The sequence below is a fragment of the Amblyomma maculatum genome, chromosome 10, assembly GCF_055883805.1.
Source record: "Amblyomma maculatum isolate TAMU_Amacu chromosome 10, ASM5588380v1, whole genome shotgun sequence".
NCBI classification, from domain to species: domain Eukaryota; kingdom Metazoa; phylum Arthropoda; class Arachnida; order Ixodida; family Ixodidae; genus Amblyomma; species Amblyomma maculatum.
The window spans coordinates 51,420,350-51,447,989 of record NC_139353.1 but is presented as its reverse complement, the minus strand read 5'-3'; the positions used below and the strand labels follow the sequence as shown (position 1 = coordinate 51,447,989).

Here is a 27,640-nt window from a genome sequence, read left to right as displayed (position 1 = left end):
TGTCCTGTCACCTTTTCTGTTCAATGTGACGATGTCGGTGGTGCCGGGCTGCCTGCCTGCAGGCTGCCGGCATCATGTGTACATCTCCATATACGCAGATGACATTGCCCTGTGGTGCCTGGGACCGCCGGGCGAGACAGCACGGGTGCGCGCGTGCCTGCAGACAGCTCTGACGGCGGTGAGCGACTGTTTGCGCGGCCTAGGTCTCTCGCTCAGCGCGGACAAATCCGTCGCAATGGCCTGTGTTCCGAGCTCGTGCAAACGACCACCGCCGCTCACACTGGATGGGACCCTCTTGCCGTGGCGACGTTCGGTGCGGTACCTGGGGTTGGACATAGACCAGCGCCTTTCCTTCCGACCCGCGGCGATCAAGGCCTGCCTTGCAGATGAAGAGAACCACCGCCGCCGTACACAGGCTCACTGCTCGAGGCCAGGGCATCTCCCAGCAAGCAGCGTTACGGCTGTACAACTCCGCGGCTCTTGGGGCAATACTCTACGCGCTACCGCTCGTCACACTGCGCAAACCATGCTGGAAGAAGCTAGAGGTCGAGCATCGCAAGGCGCTCCGCATTTGCCTCGGCCTTCCTCAGAACTCTCAATGCGCAGCTACTTTGGCCGAAGCAGGTGCGTGGCCTTTACAACTTCAGGCCACGCGGCGGGCGCTCCGACACATCGATCGCCTACAGCGCGCAAAGGACGGCGGCCCGCTATTACATCGGTTGCGACATCATCGCCACTTGCGCATGGGAGCGGCGCTGCTCGAGTACGAGCAGCTCACCAATGCAACGCCCCCCTACGACACCTTCACGCCCTGGTCCGCTGCTACGGAGGTTCAGCGAGAGATTGTCGGAATCACGGGGAAACGCACCACACCGCCCTGTGCAGTGCAGCAGCTGACCAGAGCCGTCATCTACGAGGAACTCCAACACCACCTCCTCGTTTACACCGACGGCTCCGTGGCCAGAGACAGTTGCTCGCTAGCAGCGGCGGCTACCATCCCCGCCCTGCAACTGCACAGACAGCTGCACCTGTCATACCTGGGTTCTTCCACCACGGCGGAGCTGCTGGGCCTACGCCTAGGCCTGGATCTACTGCTTGAACTGACTCCGCCGCCACCCAGGTGTGCCGTACTATGTGACTCCCGCGCTGCCCTCAGCCGCCTTCGAACCACCGGCCGGGGAACTCCGCTGCTGTGTCAGATTCGCGCGCGTCTCAAGCGCTTGGCGGAGCTTGGCTGCGCTATACGGGCACAGTGGATCCCCGGGCACTGCGGCATAGAGGGCAACGAACGTGCCGACGAGCTCGCGACCGCAGCACATGAACTGCCTCCTAGCGACGAGCAACTCGCTTTGGAGGATGTGCATGCGGTAATCGACGATCACCTCCGGACGCAGCACCCCGACCCACGCATCGCAAGAAGTGAGCGCATTCACAGTGTCAGCGGCCGCTCGCTGACTCGGCTGCAACGCGCAATGATCCTCCGTGCACGCATTGGATGTGTGTGGCCTGGGGAACGACGGATGCGCCACGGACTTGCCACTAGTGACGTGTGTGACGGCTGTGGCGCGGTAGAAACTCTCGAACATCTCCTACTGCGCTGCACCGCGCTAGCCGAACCACGACGTGAGTTGCTGGCGGCTTACAGAGCGCAGGGGGTAATCCCGGACAGCGTAGCTGTGCTCCTGCGGCCGCCGGGCTGTGCGCGCGTCCGCGAGCGAGCTCACGTGAGCTTGTGTGAGTACATCGAACAGGCAGGCTTGATGACCCGCCTATTTCACCTCGCCGGATAGTGCGCGCTGGGACTGGACGCTCCACGTGTGCTATTTCCTACAATAACGGCCGATCGTCCACGACAGCCGTCAGTGTTTTGTACAGTTGGCCAGTGCGTGCATTGTGAACAGTTGCCTGGACGCAGAGCTATTGCGGAGGCCCGCCCGATGGGCCGAGTGCTCAGTGACTTAAGACATTGCGGGTGGGCCTCAAGCAAACTACTGTATACTGTACTATAGTGTATATATTTCTTTTATTTTTACCTACCCTTTTCTTTCTCCCTATCACTCACATCTTTGATTTCCTCTACCTTCTCCTCGCTATCCCTTTATTTCCGCCGCCCCACTTCAGGTGCTTCTGATATAAGATAGCAGATACCGGGGCTGGCAAACATCTTTTATTTCCTTTTGTACATACAATAAATAACCACTACAACAACAACAATGCCCACAAAATCATTTTTGTTGTTCAACATTGCGTGGCAGGTGTTACTAACATTGAGACAACATTCACATGTCCCTCGAAAATTTCAGCGGTGAAAGCAGGCAGCCGGTATGTCTCGTCGAGTCTAACTGGCGGAACGTGTACATTTAACTTGCCAGGTTTGCCTACAAAAGCGCACAAACCACAAACTTCTCAGGCTAGTCATCAGGAGTGCACAGCTCGAGATTAAATAAAATTAGCATTCATCATAGCGTGTGCTTTTATTTCGTACGGTACGGAAAAATACGTACTTGATAGCCTCCGTTGGACAGGAAGCCATTTGTAGGGGTTCGGGATTGATGGTATAACTTGGGCATAGAGCGCGGAAGCGCGCATCATATATGAGAAGAACGACATTTACTACGCTAGCGTAAAAGAAGGACGCAGAGCAGAGAAGACGATGCCCCGTGCGCCTGCTAATGATTGATTGATTGATTAAAACTTTAATTTCCACCGATTTAGGAGGCCCCCCACTCCCCGCTCCTGGTACGCAGGCCTGAGGAACGGGGGCTGGAACCTCCGCGACTAAGGACTGGCGAATATACATTGCAAATGTATTCACGTGACGTCATCCGCAAGGGGCGCTAGCGGACGGCGCAGCATTCGTCATATGTGTGGTCGTGTGTGCGGGCGCCGCAACTGACTGCACCTTTCGCGTCTCGTTGGAATTTCTGTGTGTGCCAGCGAAAATCATGCGAATGATTGAATACAGCTGTGGGCTTCCTGGAACAAGAAAAACGGTGGTCTCGATAAAATGTTCGACTTTGTGAAAACATCGGCTGGTACGACTGCGGTAACTTCGCCGTAGTGTGCGGCGTACTACAGGATCACTGCTTTGCATTGGATTCCCCGACATCGGGGCCTGCCTTGTGAAGTGCGGTCTTTAAGTTTTGTAACAGGTGAAGGAATTAAAACGTACAAATCCACGAAGCATTTAAATTTTTTGGCAAGCGAGCGAGGCCAAGAGCCACACGTGCACGAGGGCGTCGATGGGTGGCATGCCGTTTTTTGAAGCGAGTAAATTACGACGGGTCTGTTCACTTAGCTAGCGCTAACTTTCACCTCTCCCGACTTATAAGTGACGTGTTAGAATTGTATTAATGGTTATCGCTGCACATCGCGTTGTTGCGAACGTATAGGTTCCATGGGTTATGGGCATTTCAAGCAGAGCTACGTTGCCGACACTAAATTTGCAAAACAAGCTCTTTGGTAGTGCCTTTTATGCTGCGAGCGCGTGAAGTATTTTCTCGACCTTCTGTAACCCAAATTAAGCAACTGCATAGCTTCGTTTTAATGTTGGAACAGCGCTTGTGCAAGCTTCGATGGGCAGTTTGCAGTCAACCGCGCCACCAGAAATGTGCGTTTCGCGGCCGTGCCAGCTTTGGAACTGAGGCAATGAAAGCGCTGTCTCTTCAATTGATGTGTTCTGCCTCAGTGGCAGCAAACAATTAGATTTAATGAGCTGTAAGTTGTGTTGCACGCAATGGGCAGCCGGCAGCTTTTGCTGTCGAGCTGTTGCACGGGTGAATGCCCAGTTGCAACACTGAACAGGCAATGTTATGTCCCGGAGCACGAAAATACCGCTGCAGACTTCATGCGCATAAAGAGCCCCACAACGAAAAGTGGATGTGGAAGTATTTAACAACTTGATAAAACTTTACTGATCAGTTCCAATATAACGCGGGCACCTGACAGAGAACCTGATACTGCGCGAGCCGACGCGCGCCGATGTCACCGGCGACCTCCGACATGGCGGATGAGGCGTGACGATAGTCGCGCCAGCTGGTAGTACGGCAATAGTTGTAGGGATCATAGTACGGCCTCATGCGAATACCTCGTATACAACAAAAGCTAGTACTACCCAAAGATACGTTTTTTTAAGGCGAAAGCCCTTCTTGTCTCGTGAAACGAAATCCGCTTCATATGCAAGCTCCTATGTATTGCACCGACGCTTGGTGCATACCTATTGCCGACGTTTCTTAGTTTCATTGATATATGTTTAGACAATATCTGTGAACAGCAATTTGCGACCTATAATTCTGACAAGGCTCGTGAACATGACTTGATGAATAGGGCTCGGAAAGGCGCGCCTTCCAGATAATTAGCATGTGTTTTTATCGAATGCATTAGTCAGCAGAGCGGACTATAATATATGGATTTATAACTTATTGCGCATACCCACGCAGGGGAATCAGCCAAGAATTGGGCAGCAGAGAGTTATATATACATATTTACATGTTCAAAAAGAAAACGATTGGAGGGGTAGAATAAAGGCTGTGTGAGCTGTGCAGCAAACATCGTCGTCTTTATTAGTTTCAAGTGCACTCTACTGCTGTGCAGTGAACACCATCGTTTTCATGAAGTTCCATGTGCGCTGCTCCTTCATTTAACCTTGGTAAATAGGCCGTACACATACGCCATTTACCTCGTTTCCAGTATGGTCTAAACCCAGTATAAACCCAGACCCAGGTGATCTGGCGGGTGTAGAAGAAATTTAGTAAGATTTTAGATAGCTGCAGTCTGGGCCCTTCCTTCTTCAAAATTATGAATTGCCATTTTAAATCGCTTGTTATGTAATTGGCTAGGGTAGATGTAATGTCCAGTGCTATGGACGTTTCAACGGCCTACTCCGGATATTTTATTGTATCGATCGTTGCCGATGCTAGGGACGGCCGTGATCGACGACTATTAAGGAGAATGCGTCTGTATCAGCATATTCTGCCGTGTCCACGTGCGCTGTGTAGTTGTGAACTGAATAATCTTTAATGAAAATTTGTGCTCTGACCATTCTCCTGCCCTTATCATAGTCGCTTTTTTTCCGGAGAACTCGTGGAACTGCGCTACCTCGAGTTCAGGTCGCCCAAAGAGCGAATAACACCCTGCAAATAAATTACAACCAAATTCCAGAAAGACGTAACAAAAGCTTTCAAAAAGTCCCAAAGATTTCGGAGTAGAGCGCAACTCAGCTGGCGGTAGCTCCAAACAAACACTTAATTTTCTTTAATGGTTGCCACAGAAGTACATCCCTGTTTGTTCTCTCTGCTAGCACACGTGCCAGCCTTGTGCAGAAGGATAGGCACACAGTATATACTATACTTATGTAACGAAGACAAGTCGCCATAGAGTCTGTATGTCTCTACCCAATCGCTGTGGGAGACCGCGCTGCTTATCTCGGACCCAGAGGACCAGAGGTTGAACTTTGAGTCACAGAGCTGACCTAAAGGGTTGCCGAACGACATCGTCGAAGCTACCGCGGAGAGCGGCACCTTCTCAATCCATGCCTAAATCCTCTTCCTCAATAAAGTTTTCGACATGCGATCTGGTTATTGACAGGTCCCAATGGCAGCTGAAAATGGTGCCAAAATCGCATTTGTGACCCCTGATGACCTCTACGAGTCGACCGTCATGCCTTTCGGCCTATGCAACGCACCGGTAACTTTCGAGCGAATAATGAATACAGTTTTGCCTGGCCTCAAGTGGAAGACGTGTCTGCGCTATCTGGACGATATCGTCTTTTCGCCCGATATTGAAACACGCCTAAGTCATCTCAAGCACGTTTTGACATGTCTCACAAACGCTGGCCTGCAGCTGAACAAAAAAAAAAAAAAAAAAATTCACTTTTGCTGCCCATGAACTCACAAATTTAGGTGAACTACAGAGTTTCCTAGGGCTCTGCTCTTATTTCGGCGGTTCATACGCAACATCGCATCAATTGCTGCTTCTTTGACTCAGCTGCTCGGCAGCGATAGCGCTTTTCCGGTTTGGTCATCTGCGTGCGACGACGCTTATACATTACCCTGCGTCGTCTCCTCCCCAATTTTGTGCCATTTCGACATGACGGCTCCGATTGAAGTACTCACGGACGCCAGTGGTATTGGTCTTGGTGCGGTGCTTGTCCAGCGCAAACATGGATTCGACGAATATGTAGTTGCGATGCAAGCCGCACACTTACCAAGGCTGAGCGCAACTAATCTGTAACAGAAAAGAGTGCCTGTCTGTTGTGTGGGCCGTAGGAAAGTTTCGCTTTTATGTGTGCGGCCGTCCTTTAGGGGTGGTTATGGACCATCGTGTCCTTTAGTGGCTGTCTTCATTAAAATATCCTTCTGGTCGCCTGGCTCGACGTGCGCTGTGTCTCCAAGAATATGACATCCACGTCGTCTACCGGTGGAGCCGCAAGCATCATTACGCCGATGCCTTGCCTCTCTCCCCGCTATCAGCCAAAATTGCCAGCCTCTGCGAAATCGGGGCTCTTGGATTAGGCTCTACGATCAGGGCTCTTGGATTAGGGATCAGGGCTACAGGCTTTTCTTAAGAAGTGCTGGCGACTGGGCTAGTTGGAACATCTTCTCAATAATGCTGCGCTGCTTAGTTTTACACGGACAAAGGACTGGACTTTTCTTTCTTGAAAAGGAAAGCCTTTTCTTTTTTTCTTTACGGCCGCCATCCTTCCGTTCTCATCGATACTATGCTACCCTACCACCCTGACAAATCTGAATGCACCACTGTTTCAGAAGCTGCCAAGCACGCCGAAGATTGCCGCAAGATATCAAGGTCTCTTCCGACATATAACCAAAGCCTCACATGTCTACAACGCATTTTTCGCATTACTATGGGCTCACTGTCTTGTTGGCCCCTTAATCGATAGGATGGCTCCTCTTCTGCTCGGGAGCCATTGTAAAGTAGACGGGCTTAGCTCGGGCCGCATGGCCATCCCCTTGTGTTCGCGGCTGGCTGCTCTCGATTTGCGGTCTGACTCAGCATTACAAACTCGAGCGTAGGAGGATGCCTCGATCAGATGCACCGCTTAACAATAGACAAGCAATCACTTGGAGACCATTCTAGACGTATACTTTCCCAAACCCAGTTTTGTTTGACGCTTGTTACCCAGACATGTCATATATTGTTTCGTAACACATCCCACCCAATATTTCGAGCGTTTTAGCAGACAAATTATGTAACGCTTTGGACACATTAGTTGTGTCCTCTAACTTCGCTGACCGTCCTTGTTTATGGGTTTTGCATTTGGTATGGTTTGCCGTGCATTTTTTGGCAGCCTATTTATCAAGAGTCCTTATTACCACTGTCGCGAGAACGCCTGTACAAAAACGAGTTTTCGATGTTCTCCCTCCCCCTCTTTACCACCCGATGTACTTTAATTGGATTGCCAGGACAGGTGCGAAAAATGTGACTTTCTGTTTGCACGGACACTTTTTTCTATAAGTTACGTACGGAAACATTGTCCGAGAAGACTTGGGCCTAGGAGAAGGATGTTTTAGTGTCGTTTGTGAACTTCGCCTCTGCAATATTACTGAAATAATCTAGCAATGCTTCATCAATTCCAAGGACGCAATTTTGTTCTGGGATGTCTTGCAATTGACCTTGAAAAATCGAATTAATTTGACCTCCTAAACCATTTTGAGATCGCACCGCAGTGCGATATATTAATGCATCTATTGAACTGTTTTTTTTTTCTGATTTAACTAGGCAGCCGTATGTAAAATTAGAATTATGAACCGACACTGTGAATTAGTTGTTTTTACGAAATTTCATTTCCGCAAATGATTGTTCAACTGAAGGCATGTATGACTTAATTGGAGTGGCATTCTCTTTTGGTGAAGTGCTCCTGCAGCCTTACCTCCCGTCTAGCACTGTTTGTTATGTTGCCTTGTGGCTTTTCCTAAAACTTTTGTAAATAGTTTAAGTAAATATAACACATTCTCGCTTTAATAAACACCATGTTGTTCTAAAAGAAAGATCCTTCGACGCCTACGCGTTGCGTGCCCATTCCGGCATACAGATAACCTGGACCCGAATCTCAATGGTGATAAGGTTTAATTATTTCATTTTTCTGAAATACCTCGATTAGAAAAACCTCCTCACCAATTTTGCCTGAACTTGAACCCTCAGCCAGTTCGTTATATTTATTAGAAAATGAGGTGTTTGAAATTCAACGTGATGTGATATGATTGCAACGTCATGAACCTGTAGACCAATCAGGTTCTTCCCCACCGGCGACTACGGTGGCAGTGTAGGCTCTTCGACGGAGAGGGAATGGATAAAGAAATAGACATAAGAAAGAAGCATTTCTTTTTGATGCTCCTGCATATTTAGTTTTTTTTTTTCGATTCGTCAGTGTTCTTTTTGCAGCATCGTTTGCACAGAGGGTCCCTGTCACACTTCAGGGAGCCTCCGGAGAACTTTTACTGGCGTTCTATCGCTCTGCGGCGATATTTATTTCAGCTTTTAGGGCTCGGCTGGCAGCATGGTTAAGCCTGGTAGTTGCTGGCTTGGCCATGGCTGACATGGCTGCTGTTGCTGGCAACCCGCCTCGCCCAGTTGATTCTACCACGAATCCTCCAGTCTCCGCGGTCTCTTCGGAACAAGCGGCACTACTTTGTCACAAACATCTCGACGTGATTTCGCTGCCATTTTTACGGCAGATTGATTGAAAATGCTTTTATTCCACTTCTGACGCATCTAAGGCTCTATACGGTGGCGAGAAGTAGTCTGTGACTGAAATACACCAGAGCCACCGTATTAATTATCAGCCATGTATACTGCGAAATGACATCAGTGCATCATTAACGGTGCAATAGTCTACAATACAGGTTCTTCATAGGCACTTTGTTGTGTCCTGTAATGGCTTTACTAGTCAGCTGACGTGAACCAAAATGACAAAGAAAAAGTTTTGATTCCCTTTGCAGTTCTTTCTTACCTCGGGTGTTTGTGCATTTTTATACACTTGTTCGACACGGTCAATTTCACAAATTTTGACCTGCCATGGAGCACCAACATAGCAAATGCAGCAGGAATCATTGGGTTTCTACCGACCCACATCACTTGGTTTTCATTCAGTGCCAACTAAATTGCTGAATGACATGCTTACGAAAGTTCACAATGCAGACAATGCTTCAATCTGCCCGTTTTATTTGACTCAAAAAAAAGCTTAGGCTATTCACCAACATTAAATTTCAGGTGTACGTCGACTACTACTTTGTCCTCCTGGCTCAACCGCAGTTCACCAGATGCCACCTTGCTCAAGAGTTCTAATGCGTTCCGGCTCAAAGATGGCGGCTTAGTTACAGCACCATCTGGGCTACCAATGTCCTCCGGGCCGCAACGGCCTAATATGGTGCTGTACCGGAATCCCCTGGCGCACTTCCGTAACAGCGCCATCCCGTGGTAACATCGGTAGTAAAACTCGCCGTCAAATTCATGTGGCAGTGTACGCTGAGATGTGCCTTCACAATGCTTCTCGGGCACCCCGCGATCGAGTGGTGACACTCTGTCGAGCACTGAAGAAACTGTAGAACTTCCTCTTCGAGTGGGAGGCATAGTCGTAATGAATGGTTCTTCGGGCAGGGTAGCACCAGTCGATGCTTCACTGAATACCTGTGTGGAGCTTTCTTCAGTTTGTCTCTTATCTGCAGAGGTCACAGCGTTTTGCGGCGTGTATTCGGTAGTAGTCAGTTCTTGCTGCCTAGCTTCATAGCTGCTGCGGAATGATGAGGACTGTGTTGCTATGCCATCCTGCATTTCATCCTTTGTTGAGAAATGCTGTGGTGTGCTGGTTTCTGAGGAAGTAAATTCTTTGCCTCCTCCTGGTGTCACAGGTACGTCGTCGCTTGATTCATAAAGTGCTGATGCTTCATTGAATGCCTGTGTGGAGCTTTCTTCAGATTGTCTCTTATCTGCAGAGCTCACAGTGTTTTGCGGCGTGTATTCGGTAGTAGTCAGTTCTTGCTGCCTAGTTTTATAGCTGCTGCGGAATGATGAGGACTGTGTTGCTTTGCCAGCCTGCATTTCATCTTTTGTTGAGAAATGATGTGGTGTGCTGCTTTCTGATGAAGTAAATTCTTTGCCTCCGCCTGGTGTCACAGGTACGTCGTCGCTTGATTCATAAAGTGTTGATGCTTCATTGAATGCCTGTGTGGAGCTTTCTTCAGTTTGTCTCTTATCCGCAGAGCTCACAGTGTTTTGCGGCGTGTATTCGGTGGTAGTCAGTTCTTGCTGCCTAGTTTCATGGCTGCTGCGGAATGGTGAGGACTGTGTTGCTATACCAGCCTGCATTTCATCCTTTGTTGAGAAATGCTGTGGTGTGCTGGTTTCTGATGAAGTAAATTCTTTGCCTCCTCCTGGTGTCACAGGTACGTCGTCGCTTGATTCATAAAGGGCTGTTGAAAACGAATTTTTGGTAAGGTTTGAAGTGAAGGTTTCAACGTCAGTTTCCAGCTTTGTAGTACCAGATGCGTCTTTAACTGTAGAAACGTATGCACGGCTTTCGGTAAAAGTATCTGGCATACTAGTGGTCAATGTGGTCGTGTCTTCGCTCCGTATATAGCTAGGTTTTGATGACAGCGTGTCTGACGTTACAAACATTCTTTCAGCAGTCACAGTGACTGAAGCTAATGCATCCGGTAAAGTGGTATTTTCTATAAACATATATCCAGGATTAGAAACGGTCGTTGTTTCGGAAAGGTCATATTCAGTGCTGTATGGCGCAACCGTTGAGGTGCCTATAGATGACGCAGATTCAGTGGACACATTGTCTAACGCGATACCCGTTCTGGAGGTCGTGCTTTCAGTAAAATCATATTCGGTGCTCTTTGGCGATGATACGTACATGGTTGCACGTTTTCTCTCCATGGTTTGGCTGGAAAGATCTGGCGTGCCTGTTTCAGTCGAGGTTTCAGAATGGTGGTATTCAGTGCTGTATGACTCAGAGGCTGGTGTTCCAGTTGATGATGCAGATTCAGTGGACATATTTTTGAAAATATTATTGGTTCTTGCAGTCGTGCTTTCGGCGAAATCATATTCGGTGCTCTTTGGCGATGATACGTACATGGTTGCCCGTTTTCGCTCCGTGGTTTGGCTGGAAAGATCTGGCGTGCCTGTTTCAGTCGAGGTTTCGGAATGGTGGTATCCAGTGCTGTATGACTCAGAGGCTGGTGTTCCAGTTGATGATGCAGATTCAGTGGACAATTTGTTGAAAGCATTATTGGTGTTTGCAGTCGTGATTTCGGCGGAATCATATTCGGTGCTCGTTGGCGACGATACGTACATGGTTGCACGTTTTCTCTCCGTGGTTTGGCTGGAAAGATATGGCGTGCCTTTTTCAGTTGTGGTTTCAGAATGGTGGTATCCAGTGCTGTATGACTCATAGGCTGGTGTTCCAGTTGATGATGCAGATACAGTGGACAATTTGTTAAAAAGATTATTGGTTCTTGCAGTCATGCTTTTGGCGAAATCATATTCGGTGCTCTTTGGCGATGATACGTACATGGTTGCCCGTTTTCGCTCCGTGGTTTGGCTGGAAAAATCTGGCGTGCCTGTTTCAGTCGAGGTTTCAGAATGGTGGTATCCAGTGCTGTATGACTCAGAGGCTGGTGTTGCAGTTGATGCAGATTCAGTGGACAATTTGTTTAAAGCATTATTGGTGTTTGCAGTCGTGATTTCGGCGGAATCATATTCGGTGCTCTTTGGCGATGATACGTACATGGTTGCACGTTTTCTCTCCATGGTTTGGCTGGAAAGATCTGGCGTGCCTGTTTCAGTCGAGGTTTCAGAATGGTGGTATCCAGTGCTGTATGACTCAGAGGCTGGTGTTCCAGTTGATGATGCAGATTCAGTGGACAATTTGTTGAAAGCATTATTGGTGTTTGCAGTCGTGATTTCGGCGGAATCATATTCGGTGCTCTTTGGCGATGATACGTACATGGTTGCACGTTTTCTCTCCATGGTTTGGCTGGAAAGATCTGGCGTGCCTGTTTCAGTCGAGGTTTTTGAATGGTGGTATCCAGTGCTGTATGACTCAGAGGCTGGTGTTCCAGTTGATGATGCAGATTCAGTGGACAATTTGTTGAAAGCATTATTGGTGTTTGCAGTCGTGATTTCGGCGGAATCATATTCGGTGCTCTTTGGCGATGATACGTACATGGTTGCACGTTTTCTCTCCATGGTTTGGCTGGAAAGATCTGGCGTGCCTGTTTCAGTCGAGGTTTCAGAATGGTGGTATTCAGTGCTGTATGACTCAGAGGCTGGTGTTCCAGTTGATGATGCAGATTCAGTGGATAATTTGCTGAAATCATTATTGGCGTTTGCAGTCGTGATTTCGGCGGAATCATATTCGGTGCTCTTTGGCGATGATACGTACATGGTTGGTTTTCGCTCCGTGGTTTGGCTGGAAAGATCTGGCGTGCCTGTTTCAGTCGAGGTTTCAGAATGGTGGTATCTAGTGCTGTATGACTCAGAGGCTGGTGGTCCAGTTGATGATGGAGATTCAGTGGACAATTTGTTGAAAGCATTATTGGTGTTTGCAGTCGTGATTTCGGCGGAATCATATTCGGTGCTCTTTGGCGATGATACGTACATGGTTGCACGTTTTCTCTCCGTGGTTTGGCTGGAAAGATCTGGCATGCCTGTTTCAGTCGAGGTTTCAGAATGGTGGTATCCAGTGCTGTATGACTCAGAGGCTGGTGTTCCAGTTGGTGATGCAGATTCAGTGGACAATTTGTTGAAAGTATTATTGGCTCTTGCAGCCGTGCTTTCGGCGAAATCATATTCAGTGCTCTTTGGCGATGATACGTCCATGATAGCACGTGTTCCCTCCGTGGTTGGGCTGGGCAAGTCTGTCGTGCCTTTTTCAGTCGTGGTTTCAAAATGGTGGTATCCTGTGTTGTATGACTCGGAGGCTGGGGTTTCGATTGATGATGGATATTCAGTGGACAATTTGTTTAAAATATTATTGGTTCTTGCAGTCGTGTTTTCGGTAAAATCATATTCGGTGCTCTTTTGCGATGACACGTCCATGATAGCACGTGTTCCCTCCGTGGTTGGGCTGGGCAAGTCTGTCGTGCCTTTTTCAGTTGTGGTCTCAAAATGGTGGTATCCAGTGCTGTATGACTCAGAGGCTGGGGTTTCGGTTGATGATGCATATTCAGTGGACAATTTGCTTAAAATATTATTGGTTCTTGCAGTCGTGTTTTCGGTGAAATCATATTCGGTGCTCTTTTGCGATGACACGTCTATGATTCCTCGTGTTGCCTCCGTGGTTGGGCTGGATAAGTCTGTCGTGCTTTTGTCAGTCGTGGTTTCAAAATGGTGGTATCCAGTGCTGTATGACGCAGAGGCTGGGGTTCCAGTTGATGATGCAGATTCAGTGGAGAATTGATTTATATGATTATTGGTTGTTGCAGTCTTGCTTTCAATAAAATTGTATTCGGTGCTCCTTGGCGATGACACGTCCATATTTTCACGTGTTCCCTCCGTGGTTGAGCTGGATAAATCTACAGTGCCTGTTTCAGTCGTGGTTGCAGAACTGTGGTATCCAGTGCTGTGTGACTCAGAGGCTGGTGTTGCAGTTGATGCAGATTCAGTGGACAATTTGTTTAAAGCATTATTGGTGTTTGCAGTCGTGATTTCGGCGGAATCATATTCGGTGCTCTTTGGCGATGATACGTACATGGTTGGTTTTCGCTTCGTGGTTTGGCTGGAAAAATCTGGCGTGCCTGTTTCAGTCGAGGTTTCAGACTGGTGGTATCCAGTGCTGTATGACTCAGAGGTTAGTGTTCCAGTTGATGATGGAGATTCAGTGGACAATTTGTTGAAAGCATTATTGGTGTTTGGAGTCGTGATTTCGGCGGAATCATTTTCGGTGCTCTTTGGCGATGATGCGTGCATGGTTGCACGTTTTCTCTCCATAGTTTGGCTGGAAAGATCTGGCGTGCCTGTTTCAGTCGAGGTTTCAGAATGGTGGTATCCAGTGCTGTATGACTCAGAGGCTGGTGTTCCAGTTGATGATGCAGATTCAGTGGGCAATTTGTTGAAAGCATTATTGGTGTTTGCAGTCGTGATTTCGGCGGAATCATATTCGGTGCTCTTTGGCGATGATACGTACATGGTTGCACGTTTTCTCTCCGTGGTTTGGCTGGAAAGATCTGGCATGCCTGTTTCAGTCGAGGTTTCAGAATGGTGGTATCCAGTGCTGTATGACTCAGAGGCTGGTGTCCCAGTTGATGAAGCAGATTCAGTGGACAATTTGTTGAAATCATTATTGGTGCTTGCAGTCGTGATTTCGGCGGAATCATGTTCGGTGCTCTTCGGCGATGATACGTACATGGTTGCACGTTTTCTCTCCGTGGTTTGGCTGGAAAGATCTGGCGTGCCTGTTTCAGTCGAGGTTTCAGAATGGTGGTATCCAGTGCTGTATGACTCAGAGGCTGGTGTTCCAGTTGGTGATGCAGATTCAGTGGACAATTTGTTGAAAGTATTATTGGCTCTTGCAGCCGTGCTTTCGGCGAAATCATATTCAGTGCTCTTTGGCGATGATACGTCCATGATAGCACGTGTTCCCTCCGTGGTTGGGCTGGGCAAGTCTGTCGTGCCTTTTTCAGTCGTGGTTTCAAAATGGTGGTATCCTGTGTTGTATGACCAAGAGGCTGGGGTTTCGATTGATGATGGATATTCAGTGGACAATTTGTTTAAAATATTATTGGTTCTTGCAGTCGTGTTTTCGGTAAAATCATACTCGGTGCTCTTTTGCGATGACACGTCCGTGATAGCACGTGTTCCCTCCATGGTTGGGCTGGGCAAGTCTGTCGTGCCTTTTTCAGTTGTGGTTTCAAAATGGTGGTATCCAGTGCTGTATGACTCAGAGGCTGGGGTTTCGGTTGATGATGCATATTCAGTGGACAATTTGTTTAAAATATTATTGGTTCTTGTAGTCGTGTTTTCGGTGAAATCATATTCGGTGCTCTTTTGCGATGACACGTCTATGATTCCTCGTGTTGCCTCCGTGGTTGGGCTGGATAAGTCTGTCGTGCTTTTGTCAGTCGTGGTTTCAAAATGGTGGTATCCAGTGCTGTATGACGCAGAGGCTGAGGTTCCAGTTGGTGATGCAGATTCAGTGGAGAATTGATTTATATGATTATTGGTTGTTGCAGTCTTGCTTTCAATAAAATTGTATTCGGTGCTCCTTGGCGATGACACGTCCATATTTTCACGTGTTCCCTCCGTGGTTGAGCTGGATAAATCTACAGTGCCGGTTTCAGTCGTGGTTTCAGAACTGTGGTATCCAGTGCTGTATGATGCAGAGGCTAAGGTCCCAGTTGATGTAGATTCAGTGGACTGTTTGTCTAATGTGTTATTGATCGTTACAGTGGTATACGCGGCAGCATTATATACGTTGCTGTTTGGAGGGAACGCTGTCGTGACAGTGTCTGGTACTTCGTCCATCGGCATACTGGATGAATAGCTCGTGCTGTTTGTCGTCTTGGTTTCGTAATGCTGATATTCAGGGATGTGTGACGTAGGCGCTACAGTATGTGTTAGGGCCGCAGCCTCTGTGGTTTCGGTTTCTAAATCGATATGTTTTGTTACAGTGTTGTTGTTCGCGAAATTACTTGCTGTGCTGTTTGTCGTAGACGCTGTAGATATGTGATGTGGTTGTTGGGTTCGACTCAGCGCAGGTCCGGCTTCGGTAGAAACAGAAATTCCGGCATCAGTACTTGAAGAAGTGGCTGTCGCTATTTTACCGCCGCTACTTGATGTAGTTAGCTCCCGTGGAGTTGATTCGGTTCCATAATTAACGTCTGCTAGAGAAGAGACTGCTGGTGTAGAAGAACGTTTGGATGACGACAATGGTGTTCCTTGCTCGTCTTGTCGGCTGTGAGCCGTAGTCGAAATAGTTTCTTGGCTTGTAGCCGAAGTGATAGATGTCGGTGGCCTGGATTCTTGTGCTGGAGTTCTTTCTTCCTCGGATGTGGTGGTCACAGAGTTCGGAGTACTTGCTGCTGAATTCGAACCAATTCCTGGAGTTAGGGTGTCAAGATATTGATTGGATGTCGTCATTTCAGCTGGGGCGGTTGTTTTGTCCGGAGCGCCAGTGTACGTCCCAAAGTTGGCATCATGTGATTCATTCCCTGCGCTCGGTTCCGGGTATTGTGTTTGAAATGTTATCGGATCGTGAACAGCCGCTTTGATGCCTTCAGTTATTCCTTTGAGAAGATCGTTTTTTCTCTTGAAAGTAGCATCAAGGTTGTCCATGTCTACGCTCAAAGCTGCGACTCCTGCCAGTCCTAGGGACCTCACCAGCAGCACCTGCAAGATGATAGTTGAAATTTGATCTTTCTTGCTTGTTACATCCAAATTCCTTTGGCGTCAGCAGACAACCGGACGCGAGTATAGTAAGCTCTAAGAAGGCAGGGAAAGTACTTATTCAGTGAAACACTATCGGCAGGTTGAATCACTGAGCAGAGCACTCGAACAGATCGAAGCAGATAACGGTACTGCGTCATTTTATACGGCATTCCTTTCCTATTATAAAATTTACGAAGGGTCCTTCGAACTCCTTACGTACTGTGAAGGCGAAGTCATGAATATCTGAGCTTTAGTTTTGTTTCTTTTCTTTTATCGCCTAATTATCACTGACTTTCACAGTTACTGGCTGCATCACGAATATTCTAGCTTCACTTAGTTCAGCGCGGACCTATGTGCCGTCGTGGCTTGTGTGTAGCGTGCCTTTCTCGTGACTCACAGGTCTTTGTTCTATCCCCACACTATCCAAATTTGCTAATTATTTTTTAATCTCAAATACTAAGATTTATGTGAAATTTGTCTCAAGCTGAAATATTCTTGGACCTTAACCAGGTGGAATCCCGATAACTTAACTTTCTTATAGGCACTGCTGACGACGTCACGAAGTCACGTTTGCTTTGTTACCACTTTTTCCGGACACCAAACGCTGAACTTCGTTGCTGGTGAGCATCATATAGCTGTCCCCTTAAACGCGCTTCTTTATTATTCATGCACCAGGACGACTGGGGGTATGGGAAATCAAGTAGATATGTTCCATTTCCTGATAGCTCGTCAGAGATAAAACGTTCAGTAGCCCACAAGCGAACAATGCATAAAATGGCTCTCGAGCAAGACATTGAGCCTTTCTCTAGACTAAGCGTTGCATTTGGGCTTACGTCGCTGCCTCAGTGTTGTATCAACGTTGTATCGATAGCGCGGTCGTTCGACAGCGCGAAACACGAGAATCAACTGGTTGTCAAAGGAATCGACCTTGGATTTTGGCGTAAATTGAAGGATAATGCTAGGTTTAGGAGACCTGTCAGAAGTTTTATGCACACGAGCCTAAAGTTTCTGGGTCGAGGATCATTCTTACAGCGAAGACACTACTATGGCATTTTCAACGTAAACGTGAAGGTTTGGCCTTCTGGTATGCCGTAGTTAAAAAAATCTGGGTTGACATGCCACTTTAAAACAATCTCACTTGAATTGGGGTGGATGCTTGTGCTACATAGTTCATACATAGTACCCTGCGTGGAGGGGCGGAACCTGGGAGTTTCGTCCTTAATGTTGACCCCGGTTTTTTTAACTGACGACGCATTCCTTGCGTTTCTTGAATCTCTTGAATATCTGACTGGGCTTTACCCAGGCATATTGGGGTTTCGGTAACCAAAGGTAACATCGCACCTTTGTCGTCATCATGACAATGAAAGGAATATAATCTGGTGAGCCACATGTGGCTGCCGCCTTAAAACGATTGCTTATTATTTATGCCCCAGGACTACTAGGTGCATGAAAAATCAAATACAAATCCATTATTTTTCTAAAGGAAAAGTAACGTACTTCTATTATTTTGCTATAGCCTGTCTTTAGGCTGTTCCTGCTACGCAACCGCTATGAACTTTCAGGGCTCATTCTTTGGTCAGACTTCTCAGCTGTCAATGAGAATACTTCTTAGAACGCACTTTAACAAAAACAGACAAACATGCGTTTGTCTTGCGAAGCTGGTGTCAAATTAAATCATTAACTTTTCACTTAGTATGGCTTGTATATCTTGTAGTACTCCTTTAGTTATAATTTAAAGCCCTTAACTTTTCTTTCCGTATTTTTGTGCACTGTAACGAGTTGAAAAACGAAAGAGTGCTCTCAGATTTTAACGCTACAGTTAAAGTATAAATGTGCAATGCATTTTCGTTGGAAGTTTCTTGAAATGATATATATGCTCATCAGAAGTTATGCAAGATATATATACAAATGCAAACCAAGTTAATGAACTTGCCTTTCGGCGGACGCTGTTGGCATCATCATAATAGACTCGGTAGCCTTGGTCGAGAAGAATGTAAAGTGAGTGCCTATTCTTGTCCCAGATGCTTGGAACTCCGTTTCGAAGCAGGGACGAGATCTGCGGTAATAAAGACGGGACAAAAAAGGCAATACAATCTGATTAAAAAGATGTCAGTTGTCACCCAAAATCTTCTCTGCACGTTAATATTAGCCTGTTTTAATTGTGCTTTGGTGGTTAAGGAGTTGTTTCATTTCTTAGGACTGATCGGGTTCGAGCTCCTTCCTGCTCAGACATTTCCGCTGAGGCGAACTGGTGAAATATTATTGCATTAATATTCGAGGCCCAGATTTAGAGCACAGATTTAGGTGCTTTGAGCGACGTTGGCGTTGGCGTAACTTGCAGGCAGTTTTAGGGTGGACCAAGTGGGCGCTCTTATCACAGTTGGCACTGGCCAATCTTATACACAGGTTTGTGCTCGGCCTCCTACAACCCGCCATGGTCGTCTCGGGTAGCCTGGTGAATGACAGCTTTTGAATACTGAAAGACTTCTTAACGCTACAGCCTTCAACACTTAAAGGCGAAGCTGAAGTGTACCCGGGACAGAGAGTCCCGGATGGCCACCCTATTTCAAGCGGCAAATGCCCACATGGGGCACAAGATTGTGCTCGGGCGTGGTAAATCTTCCATACTGAGCATTAATGTCTGGGACAGTTTGGCCGAGTAGGCTATGGTTTGGTGAACAGCATAGTAGAGATCTTGAGGAGCTGTTAACTTTATCGCGTCCTGCTCTTGAAAAGGAAGCTTAATGTCCCTTCCAATTTTGTGGCGCGCTCAGAGTAATGTCTGCTAGAGTAACAAAAAAAAAGGCAGATAAGTTAGCAGTAGTTTAACTTCACTGAGCCGATTAAGACGCGCGAAAACAGTGTTTGGAATAGTTTAGCATGGTTTTGCTTGGCGATTTAGCATCGAGATACTGGCACAGAGCTTAGGAAAGGCTTAAACGTCTTTAGACGGCTTGGGTTTGGGTAAAGGAAGGGTGCAGTACCTGTATCACTTCCCGGTGAACATCTCTTATAATTAGTGGAATACTTTTGGAGGCATATATGTCGTCTATTCGGGTCTCTATGACAAACTATGCTCCATCTGTTACCGAACTTGAAGGAAACGAAATGGTGCAACGCCACCCTGAACGCCGTACAAAGAACGGTTGCTTTTCAATTGTGATACGAAGTGACGTTATATTTTTGTTGCCACATCCTGTCTACACTTACTGCTCACGCCTCTAATGTGGCAAGTTAGGTTTTCGCCTTAATAAAAATAAACAGAAGTGGATTAGAACTAGCACCTTTCACATTCAAAAACAAGACGCAATACAATGTGCCATAAAATCACCGACAAGTTTCACGTTTAATCCTACTTTCATCTGTCTGCATAAAATTTTTCCGATTGGCCGCTAGGTGACGGGGCACAACTGAAAAAAAAAATGAGCATGATAGCAACTGCTACCACCCTATTTTAAAGGGGACGCTCCTATATTCCATCCACCTATCCATTAGTGACAACTGTGAAACTCTACCACTGGCGGAACGAATGCATGCTTCTCGCCTACGCCGCTAGCGGCGAAGGACACGGGTTTTCTGCGACACTGGACCGTTACGCTATCGCGTTCCCTTCCGGCGCTACTACCCAAAGTACTGCCACGACCTCGCCATACATTTTTACAGACGTGCATGTTCTTTCGGGACAAGTCATTGGTGCATCAAGTAGAACTTAGTATATCTCACCATTTATTCTATCACAAGGTTTCCCTCATCGCAATCAAGAACCGGGAAAGGAGTGTAACTTGAAAAAAAAAAAAGAGTATGTGTGGAAAATAAAGTGTTCACTGTAACTGTACAGTACAGTCGACTGTTAAAGGGAACGTGCGATCTTGCGGTCTAAACCATTTTTTTTTACGCAAGCTTGCCATAAGGCATATTATAGAAACTCATGTAAATTATTTCCCGTAAGGAACCGGAGCAGGCTCCTGCTCTTATCGTTGTCGGTGAGCCATTTAGAAAAGTCCTCTTTCCTTGTTGTGGTTAGTCTCACTTCGCGCCAGAATCTGCGTCCTTGATGCCCTTGTCCCTACACAAGTTGCACACTTTGCAACGCGCTACCGCCTACAAGTGGCGAGAATGGGCGGCAACTGGTGCATGATGGGAAGAGTAGCCGGCCGTGCTTACGGCGCATGCATGTCGTTTGTTGCCGGCTCTCTCGGCAGTGCTTTATAAAGTGCGGTAGCCACGCGGTCTCATGTTCCTTTTAACAGTGGCCTGTGGTGTACACGTTCGTCCACTCTTACGGTGAACACGCGAGCGCGTGGCTGATCTCTTCGAAGTCCCAGTGCGTCTAACCAGGTTGAACATCGAAGCGATATAGCAGCCCATACGAAGCGTAGCTTCCAGATTTATCAATGCCTGCCCCGCTTTGATTCCATATGCAGCCGTGTCGGAGCGACCACTTCGCGTGTTCACCCTGATAGGGGTCGACCCTGTAATACCTAAACAAGTCTACAAATGTTCGGTTCAGTAGAGAGCATAATAAAAACACGTGAAAAGCTGCCCTCAGATTTCACTCTAGCGGATACCGTAATTGTCGGCGGGGTCTTTCTGATGCCTACAACTGTATACGTGTATACGACGCGCCTATAAAACCCGAGGCACGCTTTCGCGCGTCACACTACTTGATTGGTTTTATCTGCAAGGGCCACCAGCAATTAAAGCTGCTCGTGTTATTCGTATCTCGTAGTGTGATGACTAAGATACATATATCAAATAAAGAAAAAAAAAAGCGCACGTGGTGACGCACAGGCGCACAAATCGCGATCAAAATTAATACTGTACATTTCTCGCGCAGAAAACGTAGCTCACACCAAAATATCATGCAATAGCCTATGAGGCTGCTTGCCAGTTTCGATGCCTAAGAAAACGGTTTTCGTTAGCATTATCTAGAGGTATCATAGCCGGTTTGGTTTCTTTGCTTTTAATGCGAAGGTTTAATAAGTCGAACCCTTAAATGATGTCCTAAATATTCTTCCGAAATGAATTATTTTTTACATTCTTAAACAATGTATATAAAATTTTCCAGCAGTGTGTCAGCTTGGCCACTCTTTGTTTTCATCATGACCGCAATATCGAATTTTCTAGAGTCAGACGTGTGCCCCTGTTTTATGCAAACAAATTAGGCAATCGTCATTTTTTTTTTTCAACGGCGCTTACCTTATAGTATGGCAAAATTTGCTGGTCAGCTCCATCAGGTCCATGAAGATTTTGCTGTGAAGGTTCATGGCTGTGCGTTTTCCACCCGAAGAAAGGCACTTCAAGGATAATCTTTTCAGGCGGCACTCCGAATTGGGCAAGTTGGTTCAGTCCGTGGCTCTACAAGGAAAAAGTGAGGAGCCAATGTGCTGCCTACAAAATTTACTCATACACGTTATAGCTCACGAGATCAATAAGACTTGCTCTTTTTATGGTTATCCAACACCGAATATTGTTATCTAAATTCAATTTTACGATATCGGGTGCGCTGGAGCGAATCGCCGATATTCGGAAGAACTCTAATATTGAGGTTATTATCCTGTCAGTAGATTCTTGCTTGGATGTATTTCTAACGAGGATTTCCATTCGAAAATGTTTCACTACCCAGCTAAGCGAAACTTGTTTGCTGGACGAAGTGAACGTTTGTTTGCAGTGAATTCGCTTTTTCTCACAAAAATAAAGGTCGCAATACATGGCTGATTGAAGTTCGCGCCAAGCTATTTTAGCTAACTGCATCGAACGTTGCCGATTCTTTATGCCTCGCTGTAAGGGCACCTACCCCAAACCTTTGTCTCAACGCTAGACTCCTTATTATCTCCTCACTGCTGGTCATGTCTTCGATTTATTAGCGCACTTTGACCAAACTACGTCCTTTGAAACCGTAACAGATCTGTCTGCATGCTACAAAGTACATTGTCGACATAGTTCGCGCGCGCATCAACATAAATTGTGCTCAATACCGAAAATAACGCCGGAAGAAAAGAAATCAGGTCCACATTTTCTCGTTCCTTTTGTTTTCAAGCGTTGACGCCTCGCCGAAAAGCTTACCGCAATCTTTTATCCCTCCAACGCTTAACTTCTGAAGAGAAGACTAGAATTTGAAGGCTTGAGGGAGCACTTGGCTTACCCTTTGACGCAATGAAACGCCATACCCTAAGTACATTTTATTGCTTTTTGCGTCTCTGAACTAGGGCAGATTTTTTGTTTTCAAATACGAAGTTTCTCAAGAAGTTTTATAGCTTTCCTCTATGAACATATGAATGTTTTCGTGTTGACGCTAATGAATAATTACTCACTAATTGGCAATTTGCTCCTGTTTCAAAGGTTCCCCTGAACATTAAGAAACACCGTTCCCACCACGGTTGTTCAGTTCGCTCTCATGGCACTTGTTCTGCTAGCTGTACTTATCGGTTTTGAAAAAGCGGGGTAGCTTTTTGTGGCTGCATTGCGGCACTTTGCAGATGCCAACGTGAGTCTACCTCCTTACTGAAGCTCTACTCCACATTGCATGTGTTCCTTTAAACATTGGGCCATGAGCGTACATTTGGATACCGAGTACGACTCGTTCACTACATGCGCTATGCTGGCTCGATCGTCAAAGTTCTGCCTCAAAAGTCGATGGAAAAAAGTTACTAAGCGACGTTCACAGACATAATTATCAGCTTTCTTGAATCTTCCGCATCAGCGGAAATTTCTGCAGTGTACACGTCGCATTTTGGCATGTCACTGCTGCTGTTACGCTGTTGAATTATTCTTATCGGGAAACCACGAAACGTGGTCAACTGGCGAGTAGACCAGGTTGCTGATAAAGCACTAAGGAAATACGAAAGCTGGGCTCATCCAGAATCAGTTCAGTATCTAATGGACATCTCCGCCCAAAAAAAGTGGGCCGCGTTTCTTACTTGTGTTTAAATACCAATATTGCTAATATAGATCACATCTTTGTTCCTTGTATCTTTTCTCAGTTTGGCTATCTTGAAAGGGTTCGCCGGATATGTGACATCGGCGTAGATGAAAGCGAAGTTGTTTGAAGGCTGTTCTAAAAGTCGAGAAGAAGCAATCCCTGCGCCGGGGCACATTTCACTATTGAAAATTTGCTTGTAATGAAAAGTATTAGCAACCAGAAAAGCAAGCCTTTGCGCCACTATATTGTCTAAAACATATTTATCGTCTTGCTTCCCACATTTGCAATAATCATTTTCGACGAGCAGAAGGAACCATGAACAGCTTATGTCACATGGCGAATAAGTCGAGATAACAAATTCGATTTGCTCTACTGACGCACAATATGCAGAGATATAACACTTACCATATCTGCTTCAGACAATGGACCTGAGTGCCCTTTGGAAGTTGTCCGTGAGGTAGCTAGCATAGTCGAGTTGATGACGTCAGAAGCAGTCCAAGTGCTGGCGTAGAATAAATCTACATGCCTAGCCAGGTGATAAAAACATAATTTGTTTATACAAGGAACAAAAGCAAAGGACAATCTAAAATAAATGTGAAAGTGAACCAATACCGCCCCTGTGCAAACGAAGGCGAGTCTCTCGCCAAAGTGGGAAAAGAGATTCAAAGTGGGCGTGTTAAATATTACAGCCTTTCTCATGCAACCTGGGGCAGCTAAGGTGCAGTGGCAGTGATTAGAGAAGTGAAAACTACAGACATTTTTGAGTAACTAGCCTAATACCTCAAGCATTACAGGAAATAGCCTATTTATAAACGAAATATCACGAAGTGAGGCTCAACCGAAAAAGTACTCGATTGCAAACGTCACTGTACTACATGTTCTAGCTGGAACCCAAGCTGTTTTGTATCTCTACTTCTATTACGCTCCAGTTTTAAGCTCCCAGTAAAAGCATTCATTACATTTAAAACAAATTATCGAGAGTAAATTAAACTGCTGAGCAGCTTTCTCGCATCGTGTTTCGTGATCGGGTCAATTACATTTAATTTGGCGGAATTAAATGCGCTGTTCTCCGAAAAATAGGACACCAACGTTGTCGGTGTAGACGTTTTGAGTGAGAAATCATGAGGATGTCTCTGGCAGGTGGTAGCTGGCAGGTGACGTGGGCTGACTTTGATTGGTATAGGGTTTTGGAACGTCACTAGACCAAACGACATGGCAGAAGTGAGCTTTAAACGCTAGTGGTTCTTTTGAGATGGAGAGGGAGCTGTGAATCGAACCCTGCTGGATCCTGGGAATCCGTGCCGTACACTCTTTACTGCTAGGCCGCACAAACACATTAGTACGGGTTTATTAAAGCAGAGCCTCATATCTAGGCCAGGTGAATCTCAGCATAATGGGGTAGATTACAACTTTGTACAGTGAGTATATGTGAGATAATCGAGCCACAAATTGTGAGCTTCATATAAGTAAACCGATAGCAAAGTGCAAAAACGTGAAATAGGATCAACGAGGGGAGTCGCAGCTTGCATCCTTCAGCTCTATCACGTCATGCCACTAACGGCAGAGCCCAGGTGTCCCCCACATGTTAAGTCGAAAGCCTTTCTCGGCTTATGCGCTCCGGGTGCAGAAAGTATGTTCCGAAAACGTCCATCACACTACCACCTAAAGAAAAAAGTCTATCGTATCCATCGGGAGTCGAGCCATTATCCCTCCTATCCCTAGTTGAGTGCACTAATAACTACGCTAGCCGGGCTCGGGAGAAACCGATCGTAATCCTTCTTTTCAAGCGTAAGGATGATAATTGAGATGGCAAAGACGCCGCATTCAGTGATAATGATAAGGATGATAGTAACGATGACAATAAAGCTGCATTTAGTTGTTGATGGTGATAATGATGAAAGCGATAGCGATGATAATATTCGCGAGGACTATGACGAGGCAGTTAATGATAATTGTGATATTGACGATCGTTTTGATGATGTTAGTAGCGATGAAAATGACGATGCAGTTAATGAAAACAGTCATGTGCAGTGACTGTTGCCATTTGCGTTCTTAAGCAGTGTGCAACCTTTTTCTGTGTAGCTATCGACACCTCATATTATGAGCAGTTCTCATCATTCCTCGCTCAGTAAACGATAATGTACAGTAAAAAAACTCTATTTAACAAAACCCGATTTAAAAGCTCCCCATTTAACGAAGGTATCCCGATTCGCCCTCAGACGCCCATAGGGTCCAATGCTCTATGTCAGCATTAATAATGCTTTGAAGGGGGCTAGCTGGTTGTTCATAATATTAATAGGAGGGCGCTAATTTTACAAATCTGTATCCGCGCAGTATCTGTGCTTTGCACATGGTGTCGTGTTAGTTGTGTTCCCCTTTGATCTCTTGTCAAGTTAGCGCGCTCCTGTTATTATTATTATCTAAACATAATCAAACCAAATTCATGATTTAGCTGTTCCGATTTAACGAACCCTTTTATAAACATGAAGATGAAAGCGTGTTCATTTTTGGCTTATTTAGCAGGCAATGCGCAAAAATTATTGATTCAGAACCAAGGACAACGCCGCGGGTTACCTTCGTCCCGCTTTCACCAAACTGCACCGCGCAAAATGAGATTTCAAATTTTGAATTGAATTCACCAGACCATCTATGAACTGGTGGATGCCTTTTGCCTGCTGAATCAGTTTGCTGGAACACACAAGGGGAGGAAATACGTGCTGGGTACATTTCAACAACGACAATAACAACAACAACAACAGCAACAACAACAACAACAACAACAACAATAATAATAATAATAATAATAATAATAATAATAATAATAATAATAATAATAATAATAATAATAATAATAATAATAATAATAATAATAATAATAATAATAATTGGTTCACAGGAAAGGAAAGGCGCTGTATCTGTCACATTTGTTCTGTGGGCACCTGAACCGCGCCGTAAGGGAAGGAAGGAAAGTGGGAGTGAAAGCGGAAAGAGAAAAGGGTGCCGTAGTGGAGGGCTACGGAGTAATTTCGACCACCTGGGGATCTTTAACGTGCACTGACATCGCACAGCACACTAAAGCCACTTCGTTTCGCCTCCATCGAAACGCACACATCCATGCGATCGTTGCTTACAAAGCACACGCAGCCAAATATCGACGATATCACTCTGGGAAGATACATTTGTAGCCCACTTGGGCGGTTCTTGTTGAGGCAACAATTCTCGTTATTGCCTTTGATACGTGCTACTGGCGCCGCTTGTTATCGCTGCCCGCAATTTCATTCTTGGTTTGGTTTGTGGGATTTAACGTCCCAAAGCGACTCAGGCTATGAGAGACGCCGTAGTGGAGGACTCCGGAAATTTCGACCACCTGGGGTTCTTTAACGTGCACTGACATCGCACAGCACACGGGCGCCTTGCTTTTTCACCTCCATTGAAAAGTTGCCGCCGAGGCCGGGATTCGATCCCGCAACCTTGAGAACAGTAGTCGAACGCCGTAACCACTGCACCACCCCGGCGGGGTCGCCAAATTACGCTTTGCCAAAATCATGCCGGGGTAGCTTTCTGGAGGCCGCTACACCATATAATCGAATTTATTAAATTTTATGACCGAGAAACGTCTCAATTTAACGAAGTTCTCTATTTAACAAAGTAATTTGTGACTCCCTTATGAAGTATTAACTGTGCTTCAATATTTCAAATGTTCAGTATATGAAAATGTAAAAGTGGCAGCCGAAAATTGCAACTAAATATGCAACGAAAACAACGTTGAGTTGAAGGCTTTTCCTCCTTGTCTTATTTGTAAACCTACATAAGGAGAGAAGTTGGGCCATACAAACGGCGTTTCCGTTCAAACATGGAGCGCGTGGCGCAGAACTCTACTCTTGTATTTGTTTCTCTCCATTTGGCATGTCACTGATAGTTCCGAAACCAATACACAGAAACATGAACACAAAGTTCCAATTTTCATTTGCACAGAAGCTCTGCTAGCCATGGGGCAAGTTAATATAAACGGCTACACAACACCCACTTCCGGCGGAATGTTTTACCAACACTGCAAGACAAGCAGGCTTGGCCTCTCACGTTTAAGGCTTGCAGGAACGCAGTTGTAGAGGCTAGGTATTAGAAATAGTACATTGTGCTCAGCAAAGAAACAATGACGCGGTTGAGCACCATTGCTATCAAATTCGATTAGTTTCACGATTCGCAATTCAGCATAACATTTCCAGGAACAATACAGTGGCCAGGAAAAGATTGCGTCACAACCTCCATTGACACCTCGCCCCTTCGGTGCGCTATATCTGATAACTACGAATTCCGAATGTATGTTTC

At 46.1% G+C, this 27,640-nt stretch overlaps 1 protein-coding gene across 1 annotated transcript in view; it reads right to left on the bottom strand.

Moving 5' to 3' along the window:
• Positions 1-9,163: 9,163 nt before the first annotated feature.
• LOC146176377 (uncharacterized) overlaps positions 9,164-27,640 on the bottom strand; it is a 26,411-nt gene continuing 7,934 nt past the window's right edge. Inside the window, exons 5-8 of the mRNA XM_084582720.1 lie at positions 23,717-23,837; positions 21,589-21,747; positions 18,323-18,445; positions 9,164-16,350 (exon numbers count right to left, since the gene is read on the bottom strand). Coding sequence (XP_084438846.1) covers positions 9,205-16,350; positions 18,323-18,445; positions 21,589-21,747; positions 23,717-23,837 — 7,549 coding nt within the window. The 3' untranslated portion in view covers positions 9,164-9,204. The remainder of the gene's footprint in view (positions 16,351-18,322; positions 18,446-21,588; positions 21,748-23,716; positions 23,838-27,640) is intronic.